At 48.2% G+C, this 23990-nt stretch overlaps 1 protein-coding gene across 1 annotated transcript; it reads right to left on the bottom strand.

Moving 5' to 3' along the window:
* Positions 1–258: 258 nt before the first annotated feature.
* LOC133339109 (E3 ubiquitin/ISG15 ligase TRIM25-like) lies at positions 259–10841 on the bottom strand. Its single transcript, XM_061547229.1, has 6 exons — positions 10217–10841; positions 9130–9225; positions 7807–8040; positions 6629–6708; positions 4340–4434; positions 259–833 (listed from the first exon to the last, which is right to left on the bottom strand). Exons 1-6 carry the CDS (start codon positions 10775–10777, stop codon positions 259–261), a joined length of 1641 nt encoding a protein of 546 aa, XP_061403213.1. The 5' UTR covers positions 10778–10841.
* Positions 10842–23990: the final 13149 nt, after the last annotated feature.

Here is a 23990-nt window from a genome sequence, read left to right as displayed (position 1 = left end):
ATTTAATTATTATTTTAATCAAAATTACATAAACCGACATATACAACACCCCTCACCCTCTCTCTACCCCCTCCTTCACATCCTCTCCTCTCCTCTCCTCACCCTCCCCTCACCCTTCACCCTCACCATCACCCTCCACGCTAACCCGTGACCTTCCCCCACCTTCCGTTCCACCTTCCCCTCACCCTCACTTCGCCCTCTCCTCAACATCCACCCTCTCCTTTGTTTCTTGGGTTCCTGTCTCGGTTTCTTGGGTTTCTATCTCTCCTCATCCTCAGGATGCAGATCCACGATCTTCAATGGTTCATTACAACTCTGCACCCACATCCCAGGGTAGAGAGGCTGCGAGAATCTCTGCCGAACCTCGTGGATCACCTCCATGGAGTCGGCGCGGTAAAACACCAGGAGCCCCCCCTCCCAGTGCAGGTGAAGCCCGATTCTGCTGGGGGAGGGGGCACCCCTCACCGACAGTGAGGTCTTCACTCCACCATGAAACACTGAGAATTTGTTGGAAAATAAGTTGTCACTTTTCTCTAAACACCAGGACGTGTCGCTGTCTCCCAGCAGATGTGGAGCACCACCACTCATTTTCCGTGGGATCGTCCCGTACGCGACTCCAACCCGCCACATCCGCGCGTCCTCCACGTCCACCTCCCAGTAGTGGTGGCCCGACGAGAAGCTCTCACGGCACAGGGCTTGTGGACAGCTATTAAACCGGTGTGGGTGATCGGGGCGACACTGGGAGGAACCGGTCAGCGTCATCGTCCTGAGATCCGAGGAGATCTGGAGTTTTTTATGAGCTGAGTCTGTGTCCAGAGTCGGTGAGCGTCCATCTGTGACAACAGTGATGACAACATCACTACAAAACACCGTCATCACCATCATCCACCATCACCACCATCAATATCACCACCATCACCAACCATCATCTTCACCATCAACAATAACATCACAAACATCACCATCACCAAGCATCCTCGTCATCAATATCATCAATGACAACAACATGAGGATCACCATTACCACCATCATAAACACTATGAACATCAGCAGCATCACTATAGCAATAAGCAACATCACAACCATCTTCACCACCACGAGCACCATCACAAACAATCACCACCATCACTACCATCACCACTATTTCCATCACTACCATCTTCATCACTATCACCAAAATCACCAACACGACCAGCATCATCATAACCATTACAACGACCATCTAAACCAGGGATCCTCAAACTGCGGCCCGAGAGCCACATGCGACCCGCCGAGGACATTTATCCGGCCCGCCGGGTGTTTTTGCCGCCGCTGCCTGTCTGTTACTTTTTAATTAACTTTTTAATGGCACCCGCACCAGTGTGAGCCTGGGGTAAAAGCGGAGTTCCCCCAATCAGACTGCATTGATGGGCAGTGCAGTCTGTATGTCTCTGTGTAGGAAAAGTTATTGCTGGTATATTGTTTTTGTAGCGCTGTACATATATATTGGTATTTTACTAATAGCAATTTTGACTCCCTCGGAAACAATGATGTCAAGAAAGAGAAAAATTGACTCGGAGTGTAGGATATTCAAAGAACAGTGGACTTATGATTACTTTTTCATGCAGTAAAAGGAAAGAGCTGTGTGTCTGATATGCCAGAATATAGTGTCTGTGTTCAAAGAATACAATTTACGTCGACACTATGAAACTCAACATAAAGATAAATATGATTGTTTGGTCGGAGAAGTGAGAAAAGATAAAATATTAAAACTGAAAAATACATTAACAACTCAGCAAAATACTTTTGTGAAGCAGAAGCAGCTAAATATTTCATCACTGCGAGCAAGTTTTCAAGTTGCCAAGCTAATAGCGTGCACTGGCAGACCATTCGTGGAGGGAGAATTTGTTAAAGAATGCCTTCTTTCTGTTGCCAAAGAGATGTGTCCAGAGAAGGCCGATTTATTTAGTACAGTGAGTCTTTCAGGACCTACAATTACATGGAGTATTGAAGAAATGGGAGACAATTTGCATCAGCATTTGCAAAACTCCATAAAAAAACTTTCCTATTTTTCCTTGGCACTCGACAAAAGCAATGATGTTCGTGATTCTGCACAACTTCTAATTTTTATTCGTGGGACGAATGACTATTTCGAAGTCACAGAAGAGCTTACTGCACTGCAAAGCATCAAAGGAACAACTACAGGAGAGGATATCTATGAAAAGGTTTGCCAAACTGTGAATGGTTTGGAACTGAACTGGGCTAAACTAGCCAGTGTGACAACTGATGGTGCTCCTAGCATGGTGGGGTCTAAGAAAGGAGTAATTGCTCGCATTAACCAAGAGATGGACAAACATAACCATTCTCATCCAATAACCATACACTGCCTCATCCACCAACAAGCGCTGTGTAGTAAATCACTGAAGTGGGACTCTGTTATGAAAATTGTGGTATCTTGTGTTAACTTCATTAGAGCTCATGCACTAAACCACAGACAATTTCAGGAATTTCTGTCTGAGATAAATGTTGACTATGAAGATGTTCTGTACCACACAGAAGTCCGTTGGCTGAGTCGAGGGAGAGTTTTGAAACGTTTCTATGACTTACTTCCACAGATTACAGCTTTTCTGCTTTTAAAAAACAAAGAAGTACCAGAGCTCAATGATGCAGAATGGAAATGGCACCTTGCCTTTCTGACAGATGTAACAGAGCTACTCAACAGTTTCAATGTGCAACTTCAAGGAAAGGGTAAGCTCATCTGTGATATGCAATCACATGTCAAAGCATTTACAGTAAAATTAGGCCTCCTCATCAAACAAGTGAAGGAGGAAAACTTCTGCCATCTCCCCACAACTCAAAATCTGTTAGCAGAAAAAACATTGGTTGCATTCCCAAACAAAACATGTGTGGATTCACTGGAAAAATTGCAAAAGGAGTTCCAATTTAGATTTAAAGAGCTTCATCTCCATGAACAGGACATACAGCTTTTCCGTAACCCATTTTCTATTGACATTAAAAATGTGGATACAATTTACCAAATGGAACTGGCTGAACTGCAGAATGTGACTCTGAAAGACGCATTCAAGTCAAGCAGCCTTCATAATTTATATGCATCTCTCCCCTCTGAGACATATCCTCATCTCAGGAACCATGCACTCAAAATGGCAACCATCTTTGGCAGCACTTATGTCTGTGAACAGACTTTTTCCAGAATGAAACATTTGAAATCTCCAACCAGATCTGGACTAACGGATGCACACTTGCATCACTTGTTACGACTAGCAGTGACAAATATGGAACCGGACATTGACCATCTCATTAGCCAAAAGCAGGCCCATAGTTCCCATTGAAATACTGGCAAGTTTGTTGATTTAACTTTACTTGTTCTTCATTTTAAATATTGTATTTGTTCCCGTTTTGTTTCTTCACTTCAAAATAAGATATATGCAGTGTGCATAGGAATTTGTTCATATTTTTTTAAACTAGAGTCCGGCCCTCCAACGGTCTGAGGGACAGTGAACTGGCCCCCTGTTTAAAAAGTTTGAGGACCCCTGATCTAAACCATCATCACAACCATCATTACCATGACCACCATAACCAATATCATCATCACTACTACCATCAGCGCCATCAGCAAAACCATCACCACCTCCTATATTATCACCAATGTGACCATCATTACCATCAGCACGCCCATCACTGCCATCACCACGACCAACACCATCACCAATCCCATTACCATTCCCATCACTCACATTATCACTAACATCAGCATCATTAGCACCATTCTCATTACGACCACCATCATTATGACTATTACCAGCATCAGTAACTAATGTGAGGTTGAAACTGCCTAGCAGAGGCCCAGGACGGGATCAGATATCACCTACCACTGATGTTAGCCATGGCGGGTAATCAAACTCAGGTAACTGGGTTCGTAGTGCAAGTGTGCTAACCACTATGCCACCACTCCCCCCACGCACAAATGCACAGACACATTCACAGGCACTCACTGTATTTCAATATCACAATTACCCCTGACTCGTAATGCTGATTATTTACCCAAGAACACCACACGGAGTCTCATGGCTCTGTTCAGTAGGGCCTTGGGATGGGATGTGAACAATGACTAATATCTCCCGTGTAGCCTTTACAGACTATTGGGGAAAATCAGCACCGTTGAAGGCTGGCACGACACACGAGGGGGTGGGTGGCCACCACTACGCCTGCCCGCCTTTGTCTCCCTAGTGGTGATGCGTATAAAACACCAGGTAATTATTTGAGGCTTAGTCGACCTCGTGCACACATATTTTATTGTCAAGATGGACCCATCACCCATGATTTACACTGAATAACTCACACAGGAGTTTGGCCACAGTTCCCTCGGTGCCTTTAAGCGAGGCAATGTCCTCTTGACTAGGAGTTGAGGGTGGAGCTGCTGTAGCTCTCCCTGTCCTGTGAAAGCAGAGCAGACATGGCTACTCTCTCACATAGAGCATCGTCACTCACAGGATCATCACAGCTCCATCACACAGGCACTCATCAAACAAAGCAAAATCACTCTTCTCACAATTACAGCATCACCACACACGGTATCAAAACACAGCATCACCAGACATAACATAATCACACAGCATTACAACACAGTGTCAACACACACAGCATAAACGCACACAGCATCATCACACACAGCCTAATCACACGCAGCATATTCACCACACAGCATCACCACACAGCACACAGCATCATCACCACACAGCATCACCACACAACACACAGCATCATCACCACACAGCATCATCAACACACAGCACTACTATCCACACACATAGCATCATCACATAGAGCACCAACAACAACCGCCATTCGCCACTAAGTGGCAGTGACGTCACCAAGACGCTTGTGCCAGGCCATGTGCACCTTGAGGCCACGTGAAGTGTCGAACGCCCGCTGGCAGGAGGTCACGGGGCAGACCCAGGTGCCACGGGTCGACTGACTGAGATGATTGAGATGACTGACTGATGCACCAACTATGCCCTCCACTGTGCCAACTTGCTGCGCTTTAGCCACCCGGCGCTCCACTCGTTGTTGTGAGCGTCGCTCCTCAGTCCTCCGTTGTTGTACCAGTCATTGGCAAGTCCACTCAGCTCCACATCCTCCTGTACCACATCACTCCATCTCTTCTCTAGTCCGTGCTGCGCCCGTTTAGCCCCCTCGATCCGGCCGAACAGAAGCTGTTTAGGCATGCGTTGGCTGGGCATGCTGAGCTACATGACCCAGCCAACGCAGCCTTGCCTGCCGGAGAAGCTCACCGATGGGACTTTGTCCAGATCTTTCAAGGATTTGTGAGCTCCTCACACAATCCAGCCTGGTAAACCCAGGATGGATCGTAGGCAGGCCAGCCTAAATGTTTCTAACCGGCGAAGATGCTCCATTAGGGCATTCCACGTTTCGCAAGCGTAGAGAAGGGAGGGAATGACCTTGGCCGAGAAGACCTGAAACTTCGTGCGGAGCAACAGACCAGGTAGCTTACACATAGCGTTATGCAACCGATTAAAAGATATTGCCGCTCGACTGATTCGGAGTGAGACCTCTGCTGTTAAACCGGAGCCGGTCATGACCACACTGCCCAGGTATGGAAAACTCTCCACTCTCTCCACAACTGCCCCATCACCGATTGAGAGTTGTGGGGGTGGAGTGTACGATGGTACAAAATACCCAGGCAGGTGCTTAGTTTTGGTGGGGCTGATGGTAAGGCGCCACCTCGTAGTGGCACGCTCCAGTTTCAGCAGCAACGTCTCGAACTCCTCCTCCGAGTGAGTAGCAATTACCAGGTCGTCGGCATACATACCGTGGTTGAGCAATAGGGAGCCATCCCTTGACCGCACCCGGACATCGATCAGCCTCCCATTATATCTGTAATAAATGGAACTTCCTCCAGTACAGCTTTTGAAGGCTTCACGAACTACGTGGTCAAAATTGATGTTAAATAATGTGGGGGGCAGAGGACATCCCTGTCACACCCCAAGGTGTACAGGAAATGGCTCTTACTCCCAGCCACGTAGTTTTATCCGGGCCCGCTCACCATCATGAAGGTCCTTAATGAGGGTGAGCAGAGGGTCAGGGACTCCGAAAGCACGAAGAACAACCCAGAGCCCAGGCCTACTGATGATAGCATAGGCCTTGACCCGGTCAATAAAGCAGAGATGTTGGTCTTGTTGGAATTCCCTACACCTCTGCTGTAGCAGACGGACAGAAATATGGCATATGTGCAGGACCGCCCTTTCCTGAAACTGCATAGGGGCTTCGCAAGCCTCTCCTCAGCGTGCCTAGCAAGGCGATGTTGAGATACCCCTATCGTTGTTGCAGTCTGTGTGGACCCCCTTCTTAAAGAGGGGAACCACCAGCGCATCCTTCCAATCCTGCGGAATCCATCCAGTGGCCAAGACTGTTGTATGATGTCATATAGGGCAGTGTGCACAAACGCCACCCTCCCTCAGCATTTCGCTTGGGAGATCATCTCTGCCCATTGCCTTTCCTGGTCTCAGACTCTTGATCGCCTTCAGTACAGCACCATCACACAACATTACCATCACACGGCATCATCACACACAGTATCACCACACAGCCAATGTATCACTGCCCGCACCCCACACTCAGTCCCATGTTGTCCTGTGTCGAGTCGTGAGTGATAGTCGTCTTTTTCCTGCGCTTCTCCTCCAGGTGCCCCTATGGGAAAGAGAGATATGCGTTACGGTGACTCTACTTCCATTCCCTTGTGATCAGTGGGGTTCCCACTGCAACACCGTGGGTGGAATATAAACCCCAAAGTCTTGGCTTATGACCCCATCATCACCAACACTAACTTACGGGGCAAATATTTCAGAGTGAGACCGGTTGAAAGTCAACTATAATCTAATTATATTTTCCACATAAGTCCCACGAAGCAATAGAGCTCTTTTTCAGAAGCGACCTGGCCACAAATGATAGCAGCCCAATACAAATGTGGATGGAAAAACTGCAGGACGTGGAGAAAAATCCATGCGACCATAGAGAGACATGAAAACTCAAAATAAATAGGAATGTCAGGTTTGGGATCAAATCCACGACCTCCGGTATATCAGGCGAGGTAGTTAACATCTCGCCACCCCCATGAGGACCAACACTAATTTGCAGGGCAATTATTTCAGTGAGACCAGTTGATATTGATATGTGTTGAGAGTAACTTAGGACAGGTAATTTCAGGCGTCACCAATGCACACGTGGCAGGTCTTGTAGACGTGGTGGTCAATACACAAGGATATCACTAATAAGCGTGTGAGGCCTCGTATGTATTTTAGCTTCACGAATATGAACACTGAAGGTCGCGCATCCAAGAGGATGTACACGAAGTAAGAAGCAGAGATGATATCGGCTCGTTAGCAGGCGCTGGTGGATTGTTGCATCGCGGCATCATGAGACGTGGCAACAGCTTGGGGAGGCCTTCATCCATCAGTGGATAGATCATGGCTGATGACAATCTTGAATACCGTGTACATTTTTGTTACAGGGTTTATTTAAAAAGTGCAATTCCAATAATATTTAGTTTATATTTACAATGAAACAAACTTAATGGGAATCTGTTAAAGGACGGGAGAGAGAATTAATTTAACTGAAAAAATATGAGCTGGCCTTCCACATGGCAGCTACTGGAGCTGCGATGCGAGTCCATGAGTGGAGCTGTGTTCTCAAGCCCAGTGGATGCGAGCTCTCAATCAGGAGCCTCCCTCTATTGCTGCTGGTGAGAGGGCTCTGGGCCAATAGCGACACTGGAGACTCATTGCTCACCTGCAGGAACGTGAGCGAGTCCCTCTCCTGCGCTAGGGCCTGCAGGCGAGTGGCTGCTGCCTGGAGCTCGCTGATCTCGCGCTGGTCGTGAGCGATCTTCTTCTCGATCAGGGACAGCAGCTTGCGCCATTTCTTCTCCGCTTGCTCTAAAGCCGCCTTCTCCTCCGCATCCAACGCTGCTCTCGCGTGTGCGAATCTGACCGAGATTGAGGCCTTTTCATCTGCCATGGATCCCTGCAAAGTGAAATAAATGCTACCTCTGTTCATTAAATGTCTGGTCCTTTGTGAAATGACATTCAGGTCGGTGACTCGAGTGCAACTCTGAAGGTGTCCAGACAGTGATACGAGTATGCAGCACTGCGGCCTCATTCTTCCTCTGCCTCTGATAACGCCACTGTGCATTTTCACTACAACACGATTTTCCATAACTGGCGGGGGCAGTAACTTGGACCGGCACAAGTGTCGCCATATTCCCCAGCCCCAAAGCAGGGGGGGGGGGCTGCGGGGTCTTCTAGATTCCCCCCTGGAACTCTCTGGAAGGGAGGCGTGGTCAGGGGCGGACAAACCTTGGGAGGCGTATAAAAGCCGAACCTCTGGACGGATCTGGGGCCAATTCGAATTCTGAAGCCAGAAGACCAGCTAGCCTAGGACCCTGGGACCCGTAGACCCGCTGCCCTGTTAAGGGCCGGGACTCAGTGGGCCAGTGGTCGGGACCCGTACCTTGGCTGGGTCGGGTCAGTGTAGCCTCCCCTAGATCAATCTTAGCCGGAGGACTCAGAGCCCATCGCCCCACTGATATGGCAGGTGAGGTCGTACCTCCCCAGGCAGTAGAGTAAGGGGCCGCTACCCCTTTGTGTGAGACTGCTATTGTTACCGTTGTTGTAATAAATGCGTTGCCTCTATAAATCGCCTCCACTCTCCGTGAAACCACTACACTTGCACTTGGCCACTCTAATGCCTGATTGGTTTCAATAAAATGGCATACAAAAGTCTGTATGTGATCCACAAACTCTGCCACCAGAGTATTGGATAATAGGTATGGAGCACTTCATCTGATCAATATAGATAAAAGAACGTTGAAGTGGTAAGTTATATGGAGATATGGGAATGTGGAATTTCAACCAATGATTGAGTATATCAGTAGAGATGAGAACCACCTCTTTGCTCGTCCTGATTATTGAGGTACATTGACTGTTTTGCCTCTCGTCCCACGATGTGTTCGAAGCCAATGGAAGCCCGCGTGAATGAATGGAGTTGTCTTCCATCACAACCCCTACTCAGGGTGGAATCAACGGGTCACAGAGTCCGGCCCAGACGCGGTACCTGCACGTCCCTGCGAGCGGCCTCCATCCGCCTCACGGACTCCTCCGCCTCCCTCTTCTTCTCCTCCACCACCCGCGTCTCCTCTCCAATTTGTTTCTGTGAGAGACGTCATCAGGTGAGACTCCATTCACTCTCCGAGCGTCCCCTCTCACCCCCGCTCCACGCGAACCCCTGCACAGTGACGGGGGCAGGAGCTCCGGAGGAACAAGCGCAGCAGGGAACTGATGTTTCGAGGAGCTAAATCGTGCGCAGGGCTACCTAAGTAGTGGATGGGACTACCTGAGCAGTGGGCAGAGCTACCTAACTAGTGTGGTGAGGCTACCTGTGTAGCGGGTGGGGCGATCTGAGCAGTGGGGCGGGGGGCTACCGAAGTAGTTGGTGGAGATACCTGCGTAGTGGATTGGGCTACCTGCGTAGTGGTTGGGGCTGCGTGAGTAGTGAGCGGTGCTGAGTAGTGGGTGGACAGGGTGCCGGAGTTACGAGATGTTATCTGCCTTGCCTGCTATACAGGAGGTCGTTGGTTCGAACCCGACCCTGATGCCTGTTTCTATGCAGTTTGCATGTCTCTCTCCATGGTCGCATGGATTTTTCTCCGGGTCCTCCGGTGTTTCTGTCCACGTTTAGGAAGAGTGAGTATTTGGCTGCTATACATTTAGACCTGATAAGCCATTTTGTTGATCTGTCTTTTGTGGCCAGGTTGCCTCTGAAAAAAAATCTACATAGCTCAGTGAGCTTCCCTTGGTAAAATAAAAAAGTTTCTGCTCTTTTCTACCACAAACCACTTTTTTATATACAAACCACAGTCTATGCACTCACGTAATTTTAAGAACACATTGTATGCATTACAGTTCTTCATTTTGATAAAAAATGCCAAACAACAGGATTGATAATAACTTGTGGTTGTATTATTTCTGCACTATGACAACCTCAGCATACTTCATAGTAAAACATGTCTGTTAAAATGTCAAGAAACAATGGGCAGCTGAGAGAGGAATTATATTTAGCTGGATGCTATTGTTCAGCTTATACTGGGAAATGATGACTTCATGCAGGAGAGGCTCCCGCTCACACACGCAGACCGTCTCACCTCCCGTTTCTTGTGCTCATCCTCCAGCGTAGCCACATTGTGACGTTTGTGGTCTCCTGCGATGGTGCAGGTTGTGCAGACCAAGCTTTCGTCCTGTCGGCAGTAAAACTTAATCTCATCTCTGTGCGTCTTGCACTTGCGTTCTTCAGGATTTGTGACTGGATCCACCAGAATGTGGTCCCTGAACTTCGGGTTCTCCTGATGAGGCTTTACATGAGTCACACAGTAGGACATATCACAACTGAGGCAGGTCTTGGAGGCAGAGGTCGTGCCATCGTTACAGAAGTCACACAAGACCACTGTGGCCATTTTCTCTGCAGCACTACGCTGCTCCACCAGGTTGGCGAGAGTGAAGTTCTTGCTCAGCTTGGGCCTCTGAGGGAAGGTCACTCGGCACTGCGGGCAGGAGAAGGACTCTGCCGCATTCCAGGCGCCCTCCACGCACTCGAGGCAGAACGAGTGGCCACAGCTGAGCGTGCAGGGGCAGCGGGAGGTGTCCAGGCAGATGGGGCAGGTCAACTCCCCTGGAGCCTCGCTACCACTGGGAGCCACACTCGCCATGGCCCTGTGGCTTCACTCTGAGACGGGCGCTTGATGGAGCTCAGGCAGTCTCTGACTGTAGCTCAGGCAGTCGCTGGATGTTGCTCAGACAGTCTCTGGCTGTATCTTCGGCAGTAGCTGGCTGCGTATGAGACGCAAAAACAGGAACAACCCTCGTGAATGTGAGAAAGGGAAGTGCGGTACAAACACTTTCGGTTTGATTTGTATTATCACGTGACACACCCTGGAATGTGTTGGCGCCCGAGCGAGCAGGGGTGGCTGAATAAAGACTCCGGTGACGTCGCCTCAAATCCTCATCCTCACACACGTCACCTCATCTCAACTCACCTCAATATCTCAACTCACCTCGTCGTCTCAACTGAACTCGTAGGGGAACGCTGTTCGTCAACTCGTTGCGTCTAATTTATTTTGATTATTTTGCTGCTGTACATTTCCACGTGGTGATGATGATGATGAGTCACTTCGTTGAGCCATCATTGTTGGCCAGGTCGCGTCTGAAAAAAGTATCTAATAGTTCATTGGGGCCTTATCTGGTATGATACAACACAATATTTGTAGTTGTATCTCTATAAATATGTCTCGAAGTGATTTTTCTGCCTTTCCTACACTTTGCACTCCTGTCGTGTTGTTGTATTGCTTGTTGTTGTTGTCACGTTCTGACCTGCCCCGACTGGACATCTGTGAAAAAGAGCTTTATAGCTCATCGGATTCCACCAGTATGAATACTTGTTCTCATTCGGTTGCCTCTCCCTCTCTGCTCCACGATATTTTATTATTTCAGCTCCACTTTTTCTTGCTTATTTAAATCGTTAAATTACTTAATTAAACAATTACAATTTGACTTAAAACTTTCGTGACTGCAGGGATTCATATTCTATGGTTCTTTCGGTAAAGTCACGTAGTGACGTAGTGACTTTACCGAAAGAACCAAAGAGTAAAATGAATAAAAAATAATTATTTTCATTTTATTGTTATTATTTTTTCTAGGAGTGACTTTAACGAAAGAACCAACGAGTATGGATTCCTGCAGTCACGAAAGCTTCAAATCAAGATGTATTACCTTTATTTTCATTTATATTATTGTATCATCATTTTTTCTTCGATCTACATGACTTTACCGCAATAACCATAGACAAGTAAACAATGTGTCGGGTTTCTCGTTCTCGAGCTGAGACGCCTGTGGAGTTGCTCGTCTTCAACTCAGTCACGTGGCTGCGGCTCACTGCTCTGTGTCGTGCAGAGACAAAGCTCCCCCGTGTAGCCCACACAGACTCTAAGCGGTGAGTGGCCAGCACCACATCCGCCCGGCCGTCTTTGTCTCCCTAGTGCCGATGTCTACTACACACCGCACCAGGTAACTGTTTGAGGCTGAGTCGACCTAGGGGAGGCCCAGAGCCAGTTGAGATAATCGCTGACGCTATCACTGGTGTGGGTGGTGGCCATGAGCGGGATTGGGGTCTCTGCCCGAATCGTAGCACGGCGCGCCGCGCTAACCGCTGCGCCACCGCTCCCACCACAGAACTGTACACACCGGCACGTGCAGCCGGTGCAAGTCGCTCTGAACCACTGACACCGCACACCGCACAATGTCCATGTGAAGTAGAGCCGACACGAGGTTGGGGGGGGGGGGTCCGTCTTTTATTCACCCCCAGCCCACACTTGCCCACAGCCCTCTCCCAATCCGTTCACCCCGCCACAATGCCCCGAGCCCCCTGATGCCCCCTCCTGCATCTCCTCGCCTGCCCCTCCCCTCCTCCACTGTTGCCGCTTCACTGGCTCCCTTCTTTTGGTTGGGAATCCCCTCCATGCCCCGAAACCCACTGTCCATTTCCATTCCCACCCCTGACATCCCTGACATACACAATACATCCACTCCCATGCCACATTCGTACATTGCAGAGCATCGAGGGTTCCATTTGTCAGTCTCGACTCGCTGCTGGCTCCCAATGCATTTTACCACTCGGCCATTTTCATTCTACTGCTGACGTTTTGTGTCTCTTATGCATTCGTCGTTTTTATTTCACTGCAGGCTTCGCGAGTCTTATTGTTGTTCATTCTCACCCCACTGCTGTATCAACACAGTGCTGGTGATCTATCAGTCTATCACTCCACTGCTGTATCAATACAGTGCTGGTGATCTACCAGTCTCTATCACTCCACTTCTGTATCAACACAGTGCTGGTGATCTACCAGTCTCTATCACTCCACTGCTGTATCAATACAGTGCTGGTGATCTACCAGTCTCTATCACTCCGCTGCTGTATCAATACAGTGCTGGTGATCTACCAGTCTCTATCACTCCACTGCTGTATCAATACAGTGCTGGCGATCTACCAGTCTCTATCACTCCACTGCTGTATCAACACAGTGCTGGTGATCTACCAGTCACTATCACTCCACTGCTGTATCAACACAGTGCTGGTGATCTACCAGTCACTATCACTCCACTGCTGTATCAACACAGTGCTGGTGATCTACCAGTCTCTATCACTCCGCTGCTGTATCCATACAGTGCTGGTGATCTACCAGTCTTTATCACTCCACTGCTGTATCAACACAGTGCTGGTGATCTACCAGTCTCTATTACTCCACTGCTGTATCAACACAATGCTGGTGATCTACCAGTCTCCCTATCACTCCACTGCTGTATCAATACAGTGCTGGTGATCTATCAGTCTCTTTCACTCCACCGCTCTATCAACACAGTGCTGGTGATCTACCAGTCTCTATCACTCCACTGCTGTATCAATACAGTGCTGGTGATCTACCAGTCTCTATCACTACACTGCTGTATCAATACAGTGCTGATGATCTACCAGTCTCTATCACTCCACTGCTCTATCAACACAGTGCTGGTGATCTACCAGTCTTTATCACTCTACTGCTTTATCAACACAGTGCTGGTGATCCACCAGTCTCTATCACTCCACTGCTGTATCAACACAGTGCTGGTGATCTACCAGTCTTTATCACTCTACTGCTTTATCAACACAGTGCTGGTGATCCACCAGTCTCTATCACTCCACTGCTATATTAATACAGTGCTGGTGATCTACCAGTCTCTATCACTCCACTGCTATATCAATACAGTGCTGGTGATCTACCAGTCTCTATCACTCCACTGCTGTATCAACAAAGTGCTGGTGATCTATCAGTCTCTATCACTCCACTGCTGTATCAATACAGTGCTGGTAAACTATCAGTCTCTATCACTCCACTGTTGTATCAATACAGTGCTGGTGATCTACCAGTCCCTATCACTCCACTGCTGTATCAATACAATGCTGGTGATCTACCAGTCTCTATCACTCCACTGCTGTATCAACACACTGCTGGTGATCTACCAGTCTCTATCACTCCACTGCTGTATCAACACAGTGCTGGTGATCTACCAGTCTCTATCACTCCACTGCTGTATCAATACAGTGCTGGTGATCTACCAGTCTCTATCACTCCGCTGCTGTATCAATACAGTGCTGGTGATCTACCAGTCTCTATCACTCCACTGCTGTATCAATACAGTGCTGGCGATCTACCAGTCTCTATCACTCCACTGCTGTATCAACACAGTGCTGGTGATCTACCAGTCACTATCACTCCACTGCTGTATAAACACAGTGCTGGTGATCTACCAGTCACTATCACTCCACTGCTGTATCAACACAGTGCTGGTGATCTACCAGTCTCTATCACTCCGCTGCTGTATCCATACAGTGCTGGTGATCTACCAGTCTTTATCACTCCACTGCTGTATCAACACAGTGCTGGTGATCTACCAGTCTCTATTACTCCACTGCTGTATCAACACAATGCTGGTGATCTACCAGTCTCCCTATCACTCCACTGCTGTATCAATACAGTGCTGGTGATCTATCAGTCTCTTTCACTCCACCGCTCTATCAACACAGTGCTGGTGATCTACCAGTCTCTATCACTCCACTGCTGTATCAATACAGTGCTGGTGATCTACCAGTCTCTATCACTACACTGCTGTATCAATACAGTGCTGATGATCTACCAGTCTCTATCACTCCACTGCTCTATCAACACAGTGCTGGTGATCTACCAGTCTTTATCACTCTACTGCTTTATCAACACAGTGCTGGTGATCCACCAGTCTCTATCACTCCACTGCTGTATCAACACAGTGCTGGTGATCTACCAGTCTTTATCACTCTACTGCTTTATCAACACAGTGCTGGTGATCCACCAGTCTCTATCACTCCACTGCTATATTAATACAGTGCTGGTGATCTACCAGTCTCTATCACTCCACTGCTATATCAATACAGTGCTGGTGATCTACCAGTCTCTATCACTCCACTGCTGTATCAACAAAGTGCTGGTGATCTATCAGTCTCTATCACTCCACTGCTGTATCAATACAGTGCTGGTAAACTATCAGTCTCTATCACTCCACTGTTGTATCAATACAGTGCTGGTGATCTACCAGTCCCTATCACTCCACTGCTGTATCAATACAATGCTGGTGATCTACCAGTCTCTATCACTCCACTGCTGTATCAACACACTGCTGGTGATCTACCAGTCTCTATCACTCCACTGCTGTATCAACACAGTGCTGGTGATCTACCAGTCTCTATCACTCCACTGCTGTATCAACACAGTGCTGGTGATCTACCAGTCTCTATCACTCCACTGCTGTATCAATACAGTGCTGGTGATCTACCAGTCTCTATCACTCCGCTGCTGTATCAATACAGTGCTGGTGATCTACCAGTCTCTATCACTCCACTGCTGTATCAACACAGTGCTGGTGATCTACCAGTCTCTATCACTCCACTGCTGTATCAACACAGTGCTGGTGATCTACCAGTCTCTATCACTCCACTGCTGTATCAATACAGTGCTGGTGATCTACCAGTCTCCCTATCACTCCACTGCTGTATCAATACAGTGCTGGTGATCTATCAGTCTCTTTCACTCCACCGCTCTATCAACACAGTGCTGGTGATCTACCAGTCTCTATCACTACACTGCTGTATCAATACAGTGCTGATGATCTACCAGTCTCTATCACTCCACTGCTGTATCAACACAGTGCTGGTGATCTACCAGTCTCCATCACTCTACTGCTTTATCAACACAGTGCTGGTGATCCACCAGTCTCTATCACTCCACTGCTGTATCAACACAGTGCTGGTGATCTACCAGTCTCTATCACTCCACTGCTGTATCAATACAGTGCTGGTGATCTACCAGTCTCTATCACTCCACTGTTGTATCAATACAGTGCTGGTGATCTACCAGTCTCCATCACTCCACTGCTGTTTCAACACAGTGCTGGTGATCTATCAGTCTCGATCACTCCACTGCTGTATCAATACAGTGCTGGTAAACTACCAGTCTTTATCACTCCACTGCTGTAGCAACACAGTGCTGGTGATTTACCAGTCTCTGTCTTGCCTCACTGCAGATGTGGAGCGTACGTTCACAGGAAGTTCCTGTGTTTTTATGCTAATTTTGGTCACGTGACCAGGAAGTTACGATGTTAGATTTTCAGTGAACCACGCGGGCATCGGCCATCTTACTCATAATTCAAGATGGCGGCACGCATCGCATCTCAGTGAGACCACAGCTGCACTTGTCCATTGTGGGAGCTTAACAAGCATTGTCTGTAAGTTTGTTTATATTCCTATAATATTGGCAATGCTGTTGTAATGTTGGAATGACCGTTATAGTGATGTAGATGCCTTTATGGTGCCGTTAAGTTATTGTAGTAAATACGAGGCCTAGTTAGTAACGAAGCCTGCGACCTTCCTTATTGTGGATGTTACTTGTGATTTAGTAGGTCGAGTCAGACTTGTGCCCAGGTGGCTATGTTGCGATCCTGAGAGTAAAGATGACGAAGTATCTCATCCACAGTTTAGTGTTTTGTGTAATGCTGTACATTTGGGGTGCAGTGGGATGAATACACGATGTGCCTGTATGCAACGCACCGGCTTGTGCTCTTGTCTAGGTGTTCAGTGGTAATGTAGGGGCCTGGTCCGTCCAGGATCTATTGTTATCTAAGACAATGTTCTGATGCTGTGGTGTTCATTGTGTTGGTGTTTCCGGATTATAACAGATGCTGTATCTGTGTTTTCTCACCAGTTTTACCTTGTTAAAATCAATAAATGACGATTGGAGTTGGACATTCATCCTGGCTCCAAGGGTTTATTGAACGCAAGGTTATCTACTCGACTAGCGGTGCAACGCAGCGCACAGCGAGGCCGAGATAGTAAAAAGACATTCTTCTTGAAGCTCCTAAACTGCTCAAGCAAGGCGCTCTCAAGCAGTCAGCCTGCAGCAATCAAGGAGCTCACAAGCAGTCAGCCTGCAGCAAGCAAGGAGCTCTCAAGCAGTCAGCCTGCAGCAAGCAAGGAACTCTCAAACAGTCAGCCTGCAGCAAGCAAGGAGCTCTGCAACGAGTCTACATTAAAATCGTGTTGCAAGCATCGAAGCATGGAAAGCCACAGTTCAGCAGGGAGAGATGCTGAAGAAAGTGAACCAAGCAATCCAGGACCTCCCATTCTGCCTCAAGAGGACCAAGGGAGTTCAAGGCCCCAAAGAGAGGTCAGGTTGACACAACGGGCCTTGGAAAGCTATGATGCTGAGAAACAGGACCTTGATGCCAGGATACAACGGGCATGGGACCGGGTTGAAGCAGATTTATCTGAAGCTTCAAACGCCTCAGACACAGTGGCCTCAATTCAGCGGGCCATCCAGCGAGTGAAGGTGAGCAGCTCAAGCTACAAGCTCCTGGCAAATAAATACATCTCCCTCCTGATGAAGGTGAAAACAGATGAGGGCATTGAGGGAGTGCGTCTGCAAGAGCACTTCCTTGAACTGCTCGATGAAAATGTGCAGGCAGTGATACAAGAGGCAATGGACCATGTGGAGGGCTTAAGAGAGACACGATCTCAGCACTGTCTCATCCAGGTCCACCACAAGATCTAAAGGCTCAGCGCACTCACAGACATAATCTACTAGTATGGCAGCAGCTCAGGCACGCGCAGCAGCAGAAGCAGCAAACGCCCGTATTGCCTACATGGCTGAAGAGGAAGCCATGCTAATTGAAAAGGCTCGCATACAAGATACAAGAAGAAAGTATATTAGCAACTGCTGCCGCACGGAAGAAAGCAGAGCAAGGAAAAGCAGAGCTTGAAGAGCAAGAGAGTACATTAGCAGCTACTGCCACACGGAAGAAAATTGAGCTGGATGCTAAGTTAAGCACCCTACAACTCATAAAGGAAGCAGCTGCTGCAAAGGCCCAGGCAGAGGTGCTCGAAGTAGCAGCCAACCTGGATAAGGAAGAGAATTGGAGTGAGTTTGGCACTCAGATACCTGTCAAGGACCGTGATCAACTCACCAGAAAAAATATTTTGGACTGGTCTGAACAACAATGCATCAATGCTCCTCCACCAAACGATATTGAACAAAGGGTGGACGTTCAGGTATCGCCATCTCCACACCGAATGAACATGAATGCTGTCTACGGGAATGGTGGAAATGCATATCCTGCCCTGAGAGTTAGTCGCTGACTCAGCGTCGCGCACGTGGGTTCAGACGTGGATGCACCAAATCAGACCCACATTCCAGATAGTCACATAAGGGGATCCAACCAATGTGATCGAAACCCTTTGGGCTCACAGTCCAACGCCGTCGCGAATGACGGCATGCAAGGTAATACAGCCAATAATGCCACCTCACAAGCGCCAGTATGGACACACCCTGGATCAGCAGGACTAGGGGACTTTGCTAGGTACCTGGCTCACCGCGAACTAATCAACACAGGACTCGTTAAGTTTGATGACCACTCTGAGAGCTATCGAGCCTGGAGATCTACCTTCAGGAATGCGATCAGAAATGCAGACATTTCTGCAAGTGAAGAACTCGACCTGTTGGTGAAATGGTTAGGAAATGAATCTGCAGAGTACGCAAAGAGGATCCGGTCAGCAAACATTGACGACCCCACCTCAAGCCGGCATGCGGTGTGGGAGAGGCTCGAGGAGTGCTATGGTAGACCAGAAACCATTGAGAAGGCTCTCTTCAAGAAGTTGCAGAACTTTCCAAAAATCTCTGGTAGGGACAATAAAAGGTTACGAGAGCTTGGAGATCTTTTGATGGAGCTTGAATCAGCCCAGGCTGACCCCTACTTACCAGGTCTCATTTTCTTGAATACCTACCATGGCGTGAACCCCATCGTAGAGAAATTGCCATTTGACGTGCAGGAAAAATGGAGAACAGCGGGTTCAAGATACAAGTCAGAGCATCAGGTTGCATTCCCCCCATTTTCTTTTTTCTCAAAGTTTATCCGCAAGCTGGCTAAGACTAGAAATGACCCGAGTTTCATGTTTGGCACCACGGGGATTTCCAGTCCAGATCTCCCACAAATGGAAAGAGCAATGGCGAAACGAGGAACGGCGAGAGTGCCAATTTCCGTAAACAAAACTGAGATCTCTCCTACGACATTCGCAAACTCCGTCCAGACAACCACCACCAAGAAAAAGATAGAGGATCCAGAGAAGCCCTGCCCATTGCATGATAAACCCCACTCCCTCCAGAAATGCCGTGAGTTCAGGAGGAAGCCATTGGAAGAGCGGAAGAACATGCTGAACGAATTTGGAGTGTGCTTCAAATGCTGTGCTTCTACAAACCACCTTGCAAGGAATTGCAAGGCAGATATCAAGTGCGAGGAATGTGGCAGTGACAAACACGCAACTGCTGTGCACACATTTTACTCCAAACCCATTGGCACTAAGGCTTCCGATCCCGAAGCAGAGCACGGCGGGGAGCAAGGCGAGACCGCTGCACTCACTTCGTCAATCACAACCAAATGCACAGAAGTCTGTGGAGAAGGCTTCAAAGGAAGATCTTGTTCAAAGATATGCCTCGTCCGAGTGTATCCCAAAGGACATCCTGAAAGGGCAGTAAGGATGTACGCCATAATGGACGACCAGAGCAACAGGTCTTTGGCAAGGTCAGAGTTCTTTGATCAGCTAAGCGTAGGTGGGAATTCCTTTCCATACACGCTCAGAACATGCTCAGGACTGATGGAGACAGCGGGAAGAAGAGCGAGTGGCCTCATGGTGGAAACCATAGATAGCACCATGAAGCTAGCCCTTCCTATGGTGACAGAGTGCAATGAGATACCGGACGACAGGAGTGAGATTCCCACGCCCGAAGTTGCACGTCACCACCCACACCTGAAACCTATAGCAGAGTTCATCCCGCCATTGGATCACACGGCACAGATTTTACTTCTGCTCGGCAGGGACATGCTGAGAGTCCACAAGGTTCGCAACCAACGCAATGGAGCTCACGATGCCCCCTACGCCCAGAGACTCGATCTGGGATGGGTCATCGTGGGTGACGTTTGTCTCGATGGAACACACAAACCAGACCACATTAGCACATTCAGAACGAGTGTGCTCATAAATGGACGCACGTCGCTCTTCAAACCGTGCCCCAACCACTTCACGCTGGAAGAGAAACTCAAAGAGAGAAGTCAAGGCTGTACCGTGCAGACTTACAAAGAAACCACCACAACTTCGCACGTACATCCACCTTCTTCGCTGGATTTTGTTCCTCCACGTTTCTCCAAGCCAGTCCTCACTGACAAGAGGAAGCCAAAGACGAAGCCGCTGCTCTTCGCTCTGCTGGTGGTCGTGGCGGTGGTTGCTGCGACCGTGGCCTCTTCGTTCCTAGACCCCGAGCCGTCTTCCGAGTGGGAATCCTGGAAGGAGTTCCACGGCAAGGCCCCACAACCAGAACATACCATCCCAAGGCTCGAGCTGTGTGGAGCCGTTCTTGCTACAGAGGTGGCGGAACTGATCTTAGACGAATTGGACGTCAAACTGGATGCGGTCAAGTTCTACACAGACAGTAAGGTCGTACTAGGCTACATAAACAACCAAACCAGAAGGTTCTACACCTACATCAGCAACCGGGTGGAGCGCATCAGGAGATCGACGCAGCCGGAGCAATGGAATTACGTTCCAACTGACCAGAATCCAGCAGATCTCGCAACTAGGTTCGTCCCTGCATCTCTGCTGAATCAAACCATCTGGCTGACGGGTCCAGCATTCCTGTTACGACGTGACGGTGGCCCATGTACTACCAAGGAGACCTTTGGACTCATAGAGCCCGAGTCCGACAAGGAGATTCGTCCTCAAGTGACAACTTTCGTAACAAATGTGCGACCAAGAAGTCCACTGAGTCCACACCATTTTGAACATTTCTCGAAATGGACGACGCTTGTGCGAGCGATGGCACATTTAACGCATATCGCAGACTGCTTCCATCGCCCGATGAGAGGCACCACTGGTAGCTGCAATGGATGGCATCACTGCACAGTGCCATGCACTGAAGACGAGCTTTCCAGAGCAAGGAAATCAATATTCCGCTGTGTGCAACAGGCAGCTTATGCAAGTGAGATCAAGGAGAAGACCTTCCTAGGGTCAGCACCCTCAGGAAGCTAAACCCCAGGATGGACAAAGACAACTTGCTCAGGATCAGTGGTCGGCTAGGGAATGCAAAATTAGATGAGAATGAACGAAACCCCCTCATAATCCCAAGCCAGAGCCACATCACAATCTTACTTGTGCGCCACTACCACGAGAAGGTCAAGCACCAAGGTCGGAGCAATCCGATCTGCAGGGCTGTGGATCGTTGGAGCAAAGAGGTGCATCGCCAACACAATCCACAAGTGTATCAGGTGTCGCAAGCTACGTGGAAAACAGGAAGAACAGAAAATGTCAGACCTCCCAGCCGATCGACTCAGTGTGGAACCTCCCTTCCCCTCTGTAGGGATCGACGTGTTCGGACCATGGACAGTAATCTCCCGCCGCACCAGAGGAGGGCTCGCGAACAGCAAACGTTGGGCAGTGCTGTTCACCTGTATGAGTACACGAGCAGTGCACATCGAAGTCATCGAGTCCATGGACTCTTCGAGCTTTATAAATGCACTCCGGAGATTCTTCGCCATCAGAGGGCCAGCCAAGCAACTCCGTTCTGATTGGTGAACCAATTTCACTGGAGCATGTAAAGAACTTAAGATCAATACGGAGAATGTCGAAGATGATTCTGTCAGGAAATACCTTAGTGACCAAGGCTGCACATGGATCTTCAATCCTCCCCACTCGTCGCATATGGTCTGAGCCTGGGAACGCATGATCGGGATTGCTCGACGCATTCTCGACTCCATGCTATGTGATGTCGGGTCCACACGGCTCTCTCACGAGGTCTTGACCACTCTCATGGCTGAAGTCTCAGCCATAATTAATTCAAGACCCCTGATCCCCGTCTCAACCGACCCAGAGTCACCATTCATCTTGACTCCTGCTACACTTCTTACCCAGAAGACAGACGTGCTCACAGCACCTACCGAAGAGGCCAACACTGCAGACCTCTACAGACGTCAATGGAGACAAGTGAAGAGCTTCGCGAACACGTTCTGGCATCGCTGGAAAAACGAGTACCTTGCGACACTCCAAGTGCGCAACAAGTGGCAGTCTAACAGACCAGACATCCAAGAAGGCGACCTCGTCCTACTGAAGGACAACCAAGCCAAACGGAATGAGTGGCCAATGGGCCGCATCCTCAAGTCGATTCCAAGTGCCGATGGAAAAGTTCGAAATGTCGAGGTTATGATTGCGAAGCAAGGTGTCAAAATCATCAAGTGATGGGAGTAAGCAGGGCTTGGAGTCAAATTTCTTAGTGATGGTAGTGTGTAAAGCTGGGAGTAAAAGACTGGGAATATGGATATGGATATTAACTTGGTAAATGACATCCTTCCAATGATTGCTCAATTTGAATCCATCCTCTCGGTTGAAGTTATGTATATGTTTGTATATCTGGATGGCTTCATGGACAAATCTTTGGTAGTATCCAGGATACAGGTCCGATGCAGTACAGTACACAAAATACGTGATCTGATCCCATCCATAAAGGATGTCATTCCTGACTTACAGGACCCTGGTGTTTACAAACTGAGTTGCATCTGTGGTGATTGTTATATCGGGGAACAAAACGACATATTTCTGACCGCATTCGCGAGCACAAGCCAGATTTGAAACACGGTAGGACGAATTCTTTGGTCGTAGCTGACCACTGTTACAACAAGGCGGGTTCTCATGATATTGTGTTCTTTGATACCAAAGTACTCTGCAAGCCACCTGGATACTACCAAAGATTTGTCCATGAAGCCATCCAGATATACAAACATAGACATAACTTCAACCGAGAGGATGGATTCAAATTGAGCAATCATTGGAAGGATGTCATTAACCAAGTTAAACTTGAGCTGCCTTGCAGTTTACTGCAGTTTACTGCAAGGCAGCTAGTTTACATTCATATTCACAGTTTTTTACTCCCAGCTTTACACACTACCATCACTAAGAATTTTTATTCCAAGCCCTGCTTACTCCCATCACTTGGAAATTTGCCGCGCATTGTTTTGAGCGTGCAAGCTTAGTTCCCCCAGCAGCTCCAATTTGTCTCCCCTGCAGCATAACAAAGGATGTCATTAATCGGCTTAACTTAGCTTTCTTATCAACCAGCTCAACTTCCGCCCCCTGCATTATAAAGCTTTAGTTTGAACTCCATGCACACCTCCCAGCCCACACCCCGCCCCCACACTCACCCTGGCCCCTCTCCCCCCTCTCCCCCGCAGCTATATAATCCCTCGTCACAGCCATCTCTTAGGCATATTTAACTGGTTGTTTTTTCGCCGTGTTTGTCCCCACCTGAAGACGGCCGCTCGTGTTGCGCCCGAAACGTCGTGATTTAATTTAGTTGTTTTCATTTTAATTTCTTTTATTTTTTACCTACGTGACTTTACCGAAAAAACAATGTATGGATCCTTGCAGTCACGAAAACTTAAAATCTAGAAGTATATTTTGGTGTTTGAATATTTGAACACAACTCCTATTTAATTGCCAGAAAGGGTAAAACCAATTTTTATTTTTCATACTTTCATCCTGGCAAAAAGGTATCACATGATGTAGCTGCTCACCCCAAGCTCTAAATACTCTGATGGGTGCATTGTCTTTGTACTGTTCGCCTTTTGGCGTTGTTCTCTGATCTACTACACTGGTGGTGAGACGAGGCCATAAAGAAGGCTGCTGTCTCTGGTGTAGACCAATCAGTTTCAAATACAATGCATATACATTATCAGAGCATGTTTTGTTTGCATATTCACCACAATCAC

This window comes from Lethenteron reissneri, unplaced genomic scaffold (genome assembly GCF_015708825.2).
Source record: "Lethenteron reissneri isolate LAM-NWPU_2019-01 unplaced genomic scaffold, ASM1570882v1 scaffold_1640, whole genome shotgun sequence".
Taxonomy (NCBI): Eukaryota; Metazoa; Chordata; class Hyperoartia; order Petromyzontiformes; family Petromyzontidae; genus Lethenteron; species Lethenteron reissneri.
Note: the sequence above shows the minus strand (reverse complement) of the source record. Positions and strands in the feature narration are given on the sequence as shown.

What these genes read in the sequence shown, in the direction of transcription:
- LOC133339109 (XM_061547229.1), bottom strand. Translation starts at nt 10,777, where the DNA reads ATGGCGAGTGTGGCTCCCAGTGGTAGCGAGGCTCCAGGGGAGTTGACC. An exon ending in ATGAGCACAAGAAACGGGAG is followed by an intron (nt 9,226 to 10,216) that starts GTGAGACGGTCT and finishes CGTCTCTCACAG; the next exon opens with AAACAAATTGGAGAGGAGAC. An exon ending in ACTCGCTCACGTTCCTGCAG is followed by an intron (nt 6,709 to 7,806) that starts GTGAGCAATGAG and finishes TCTTTCCCATAG; the next exon opens with GGGCACCTGGAGGAGAAGCG.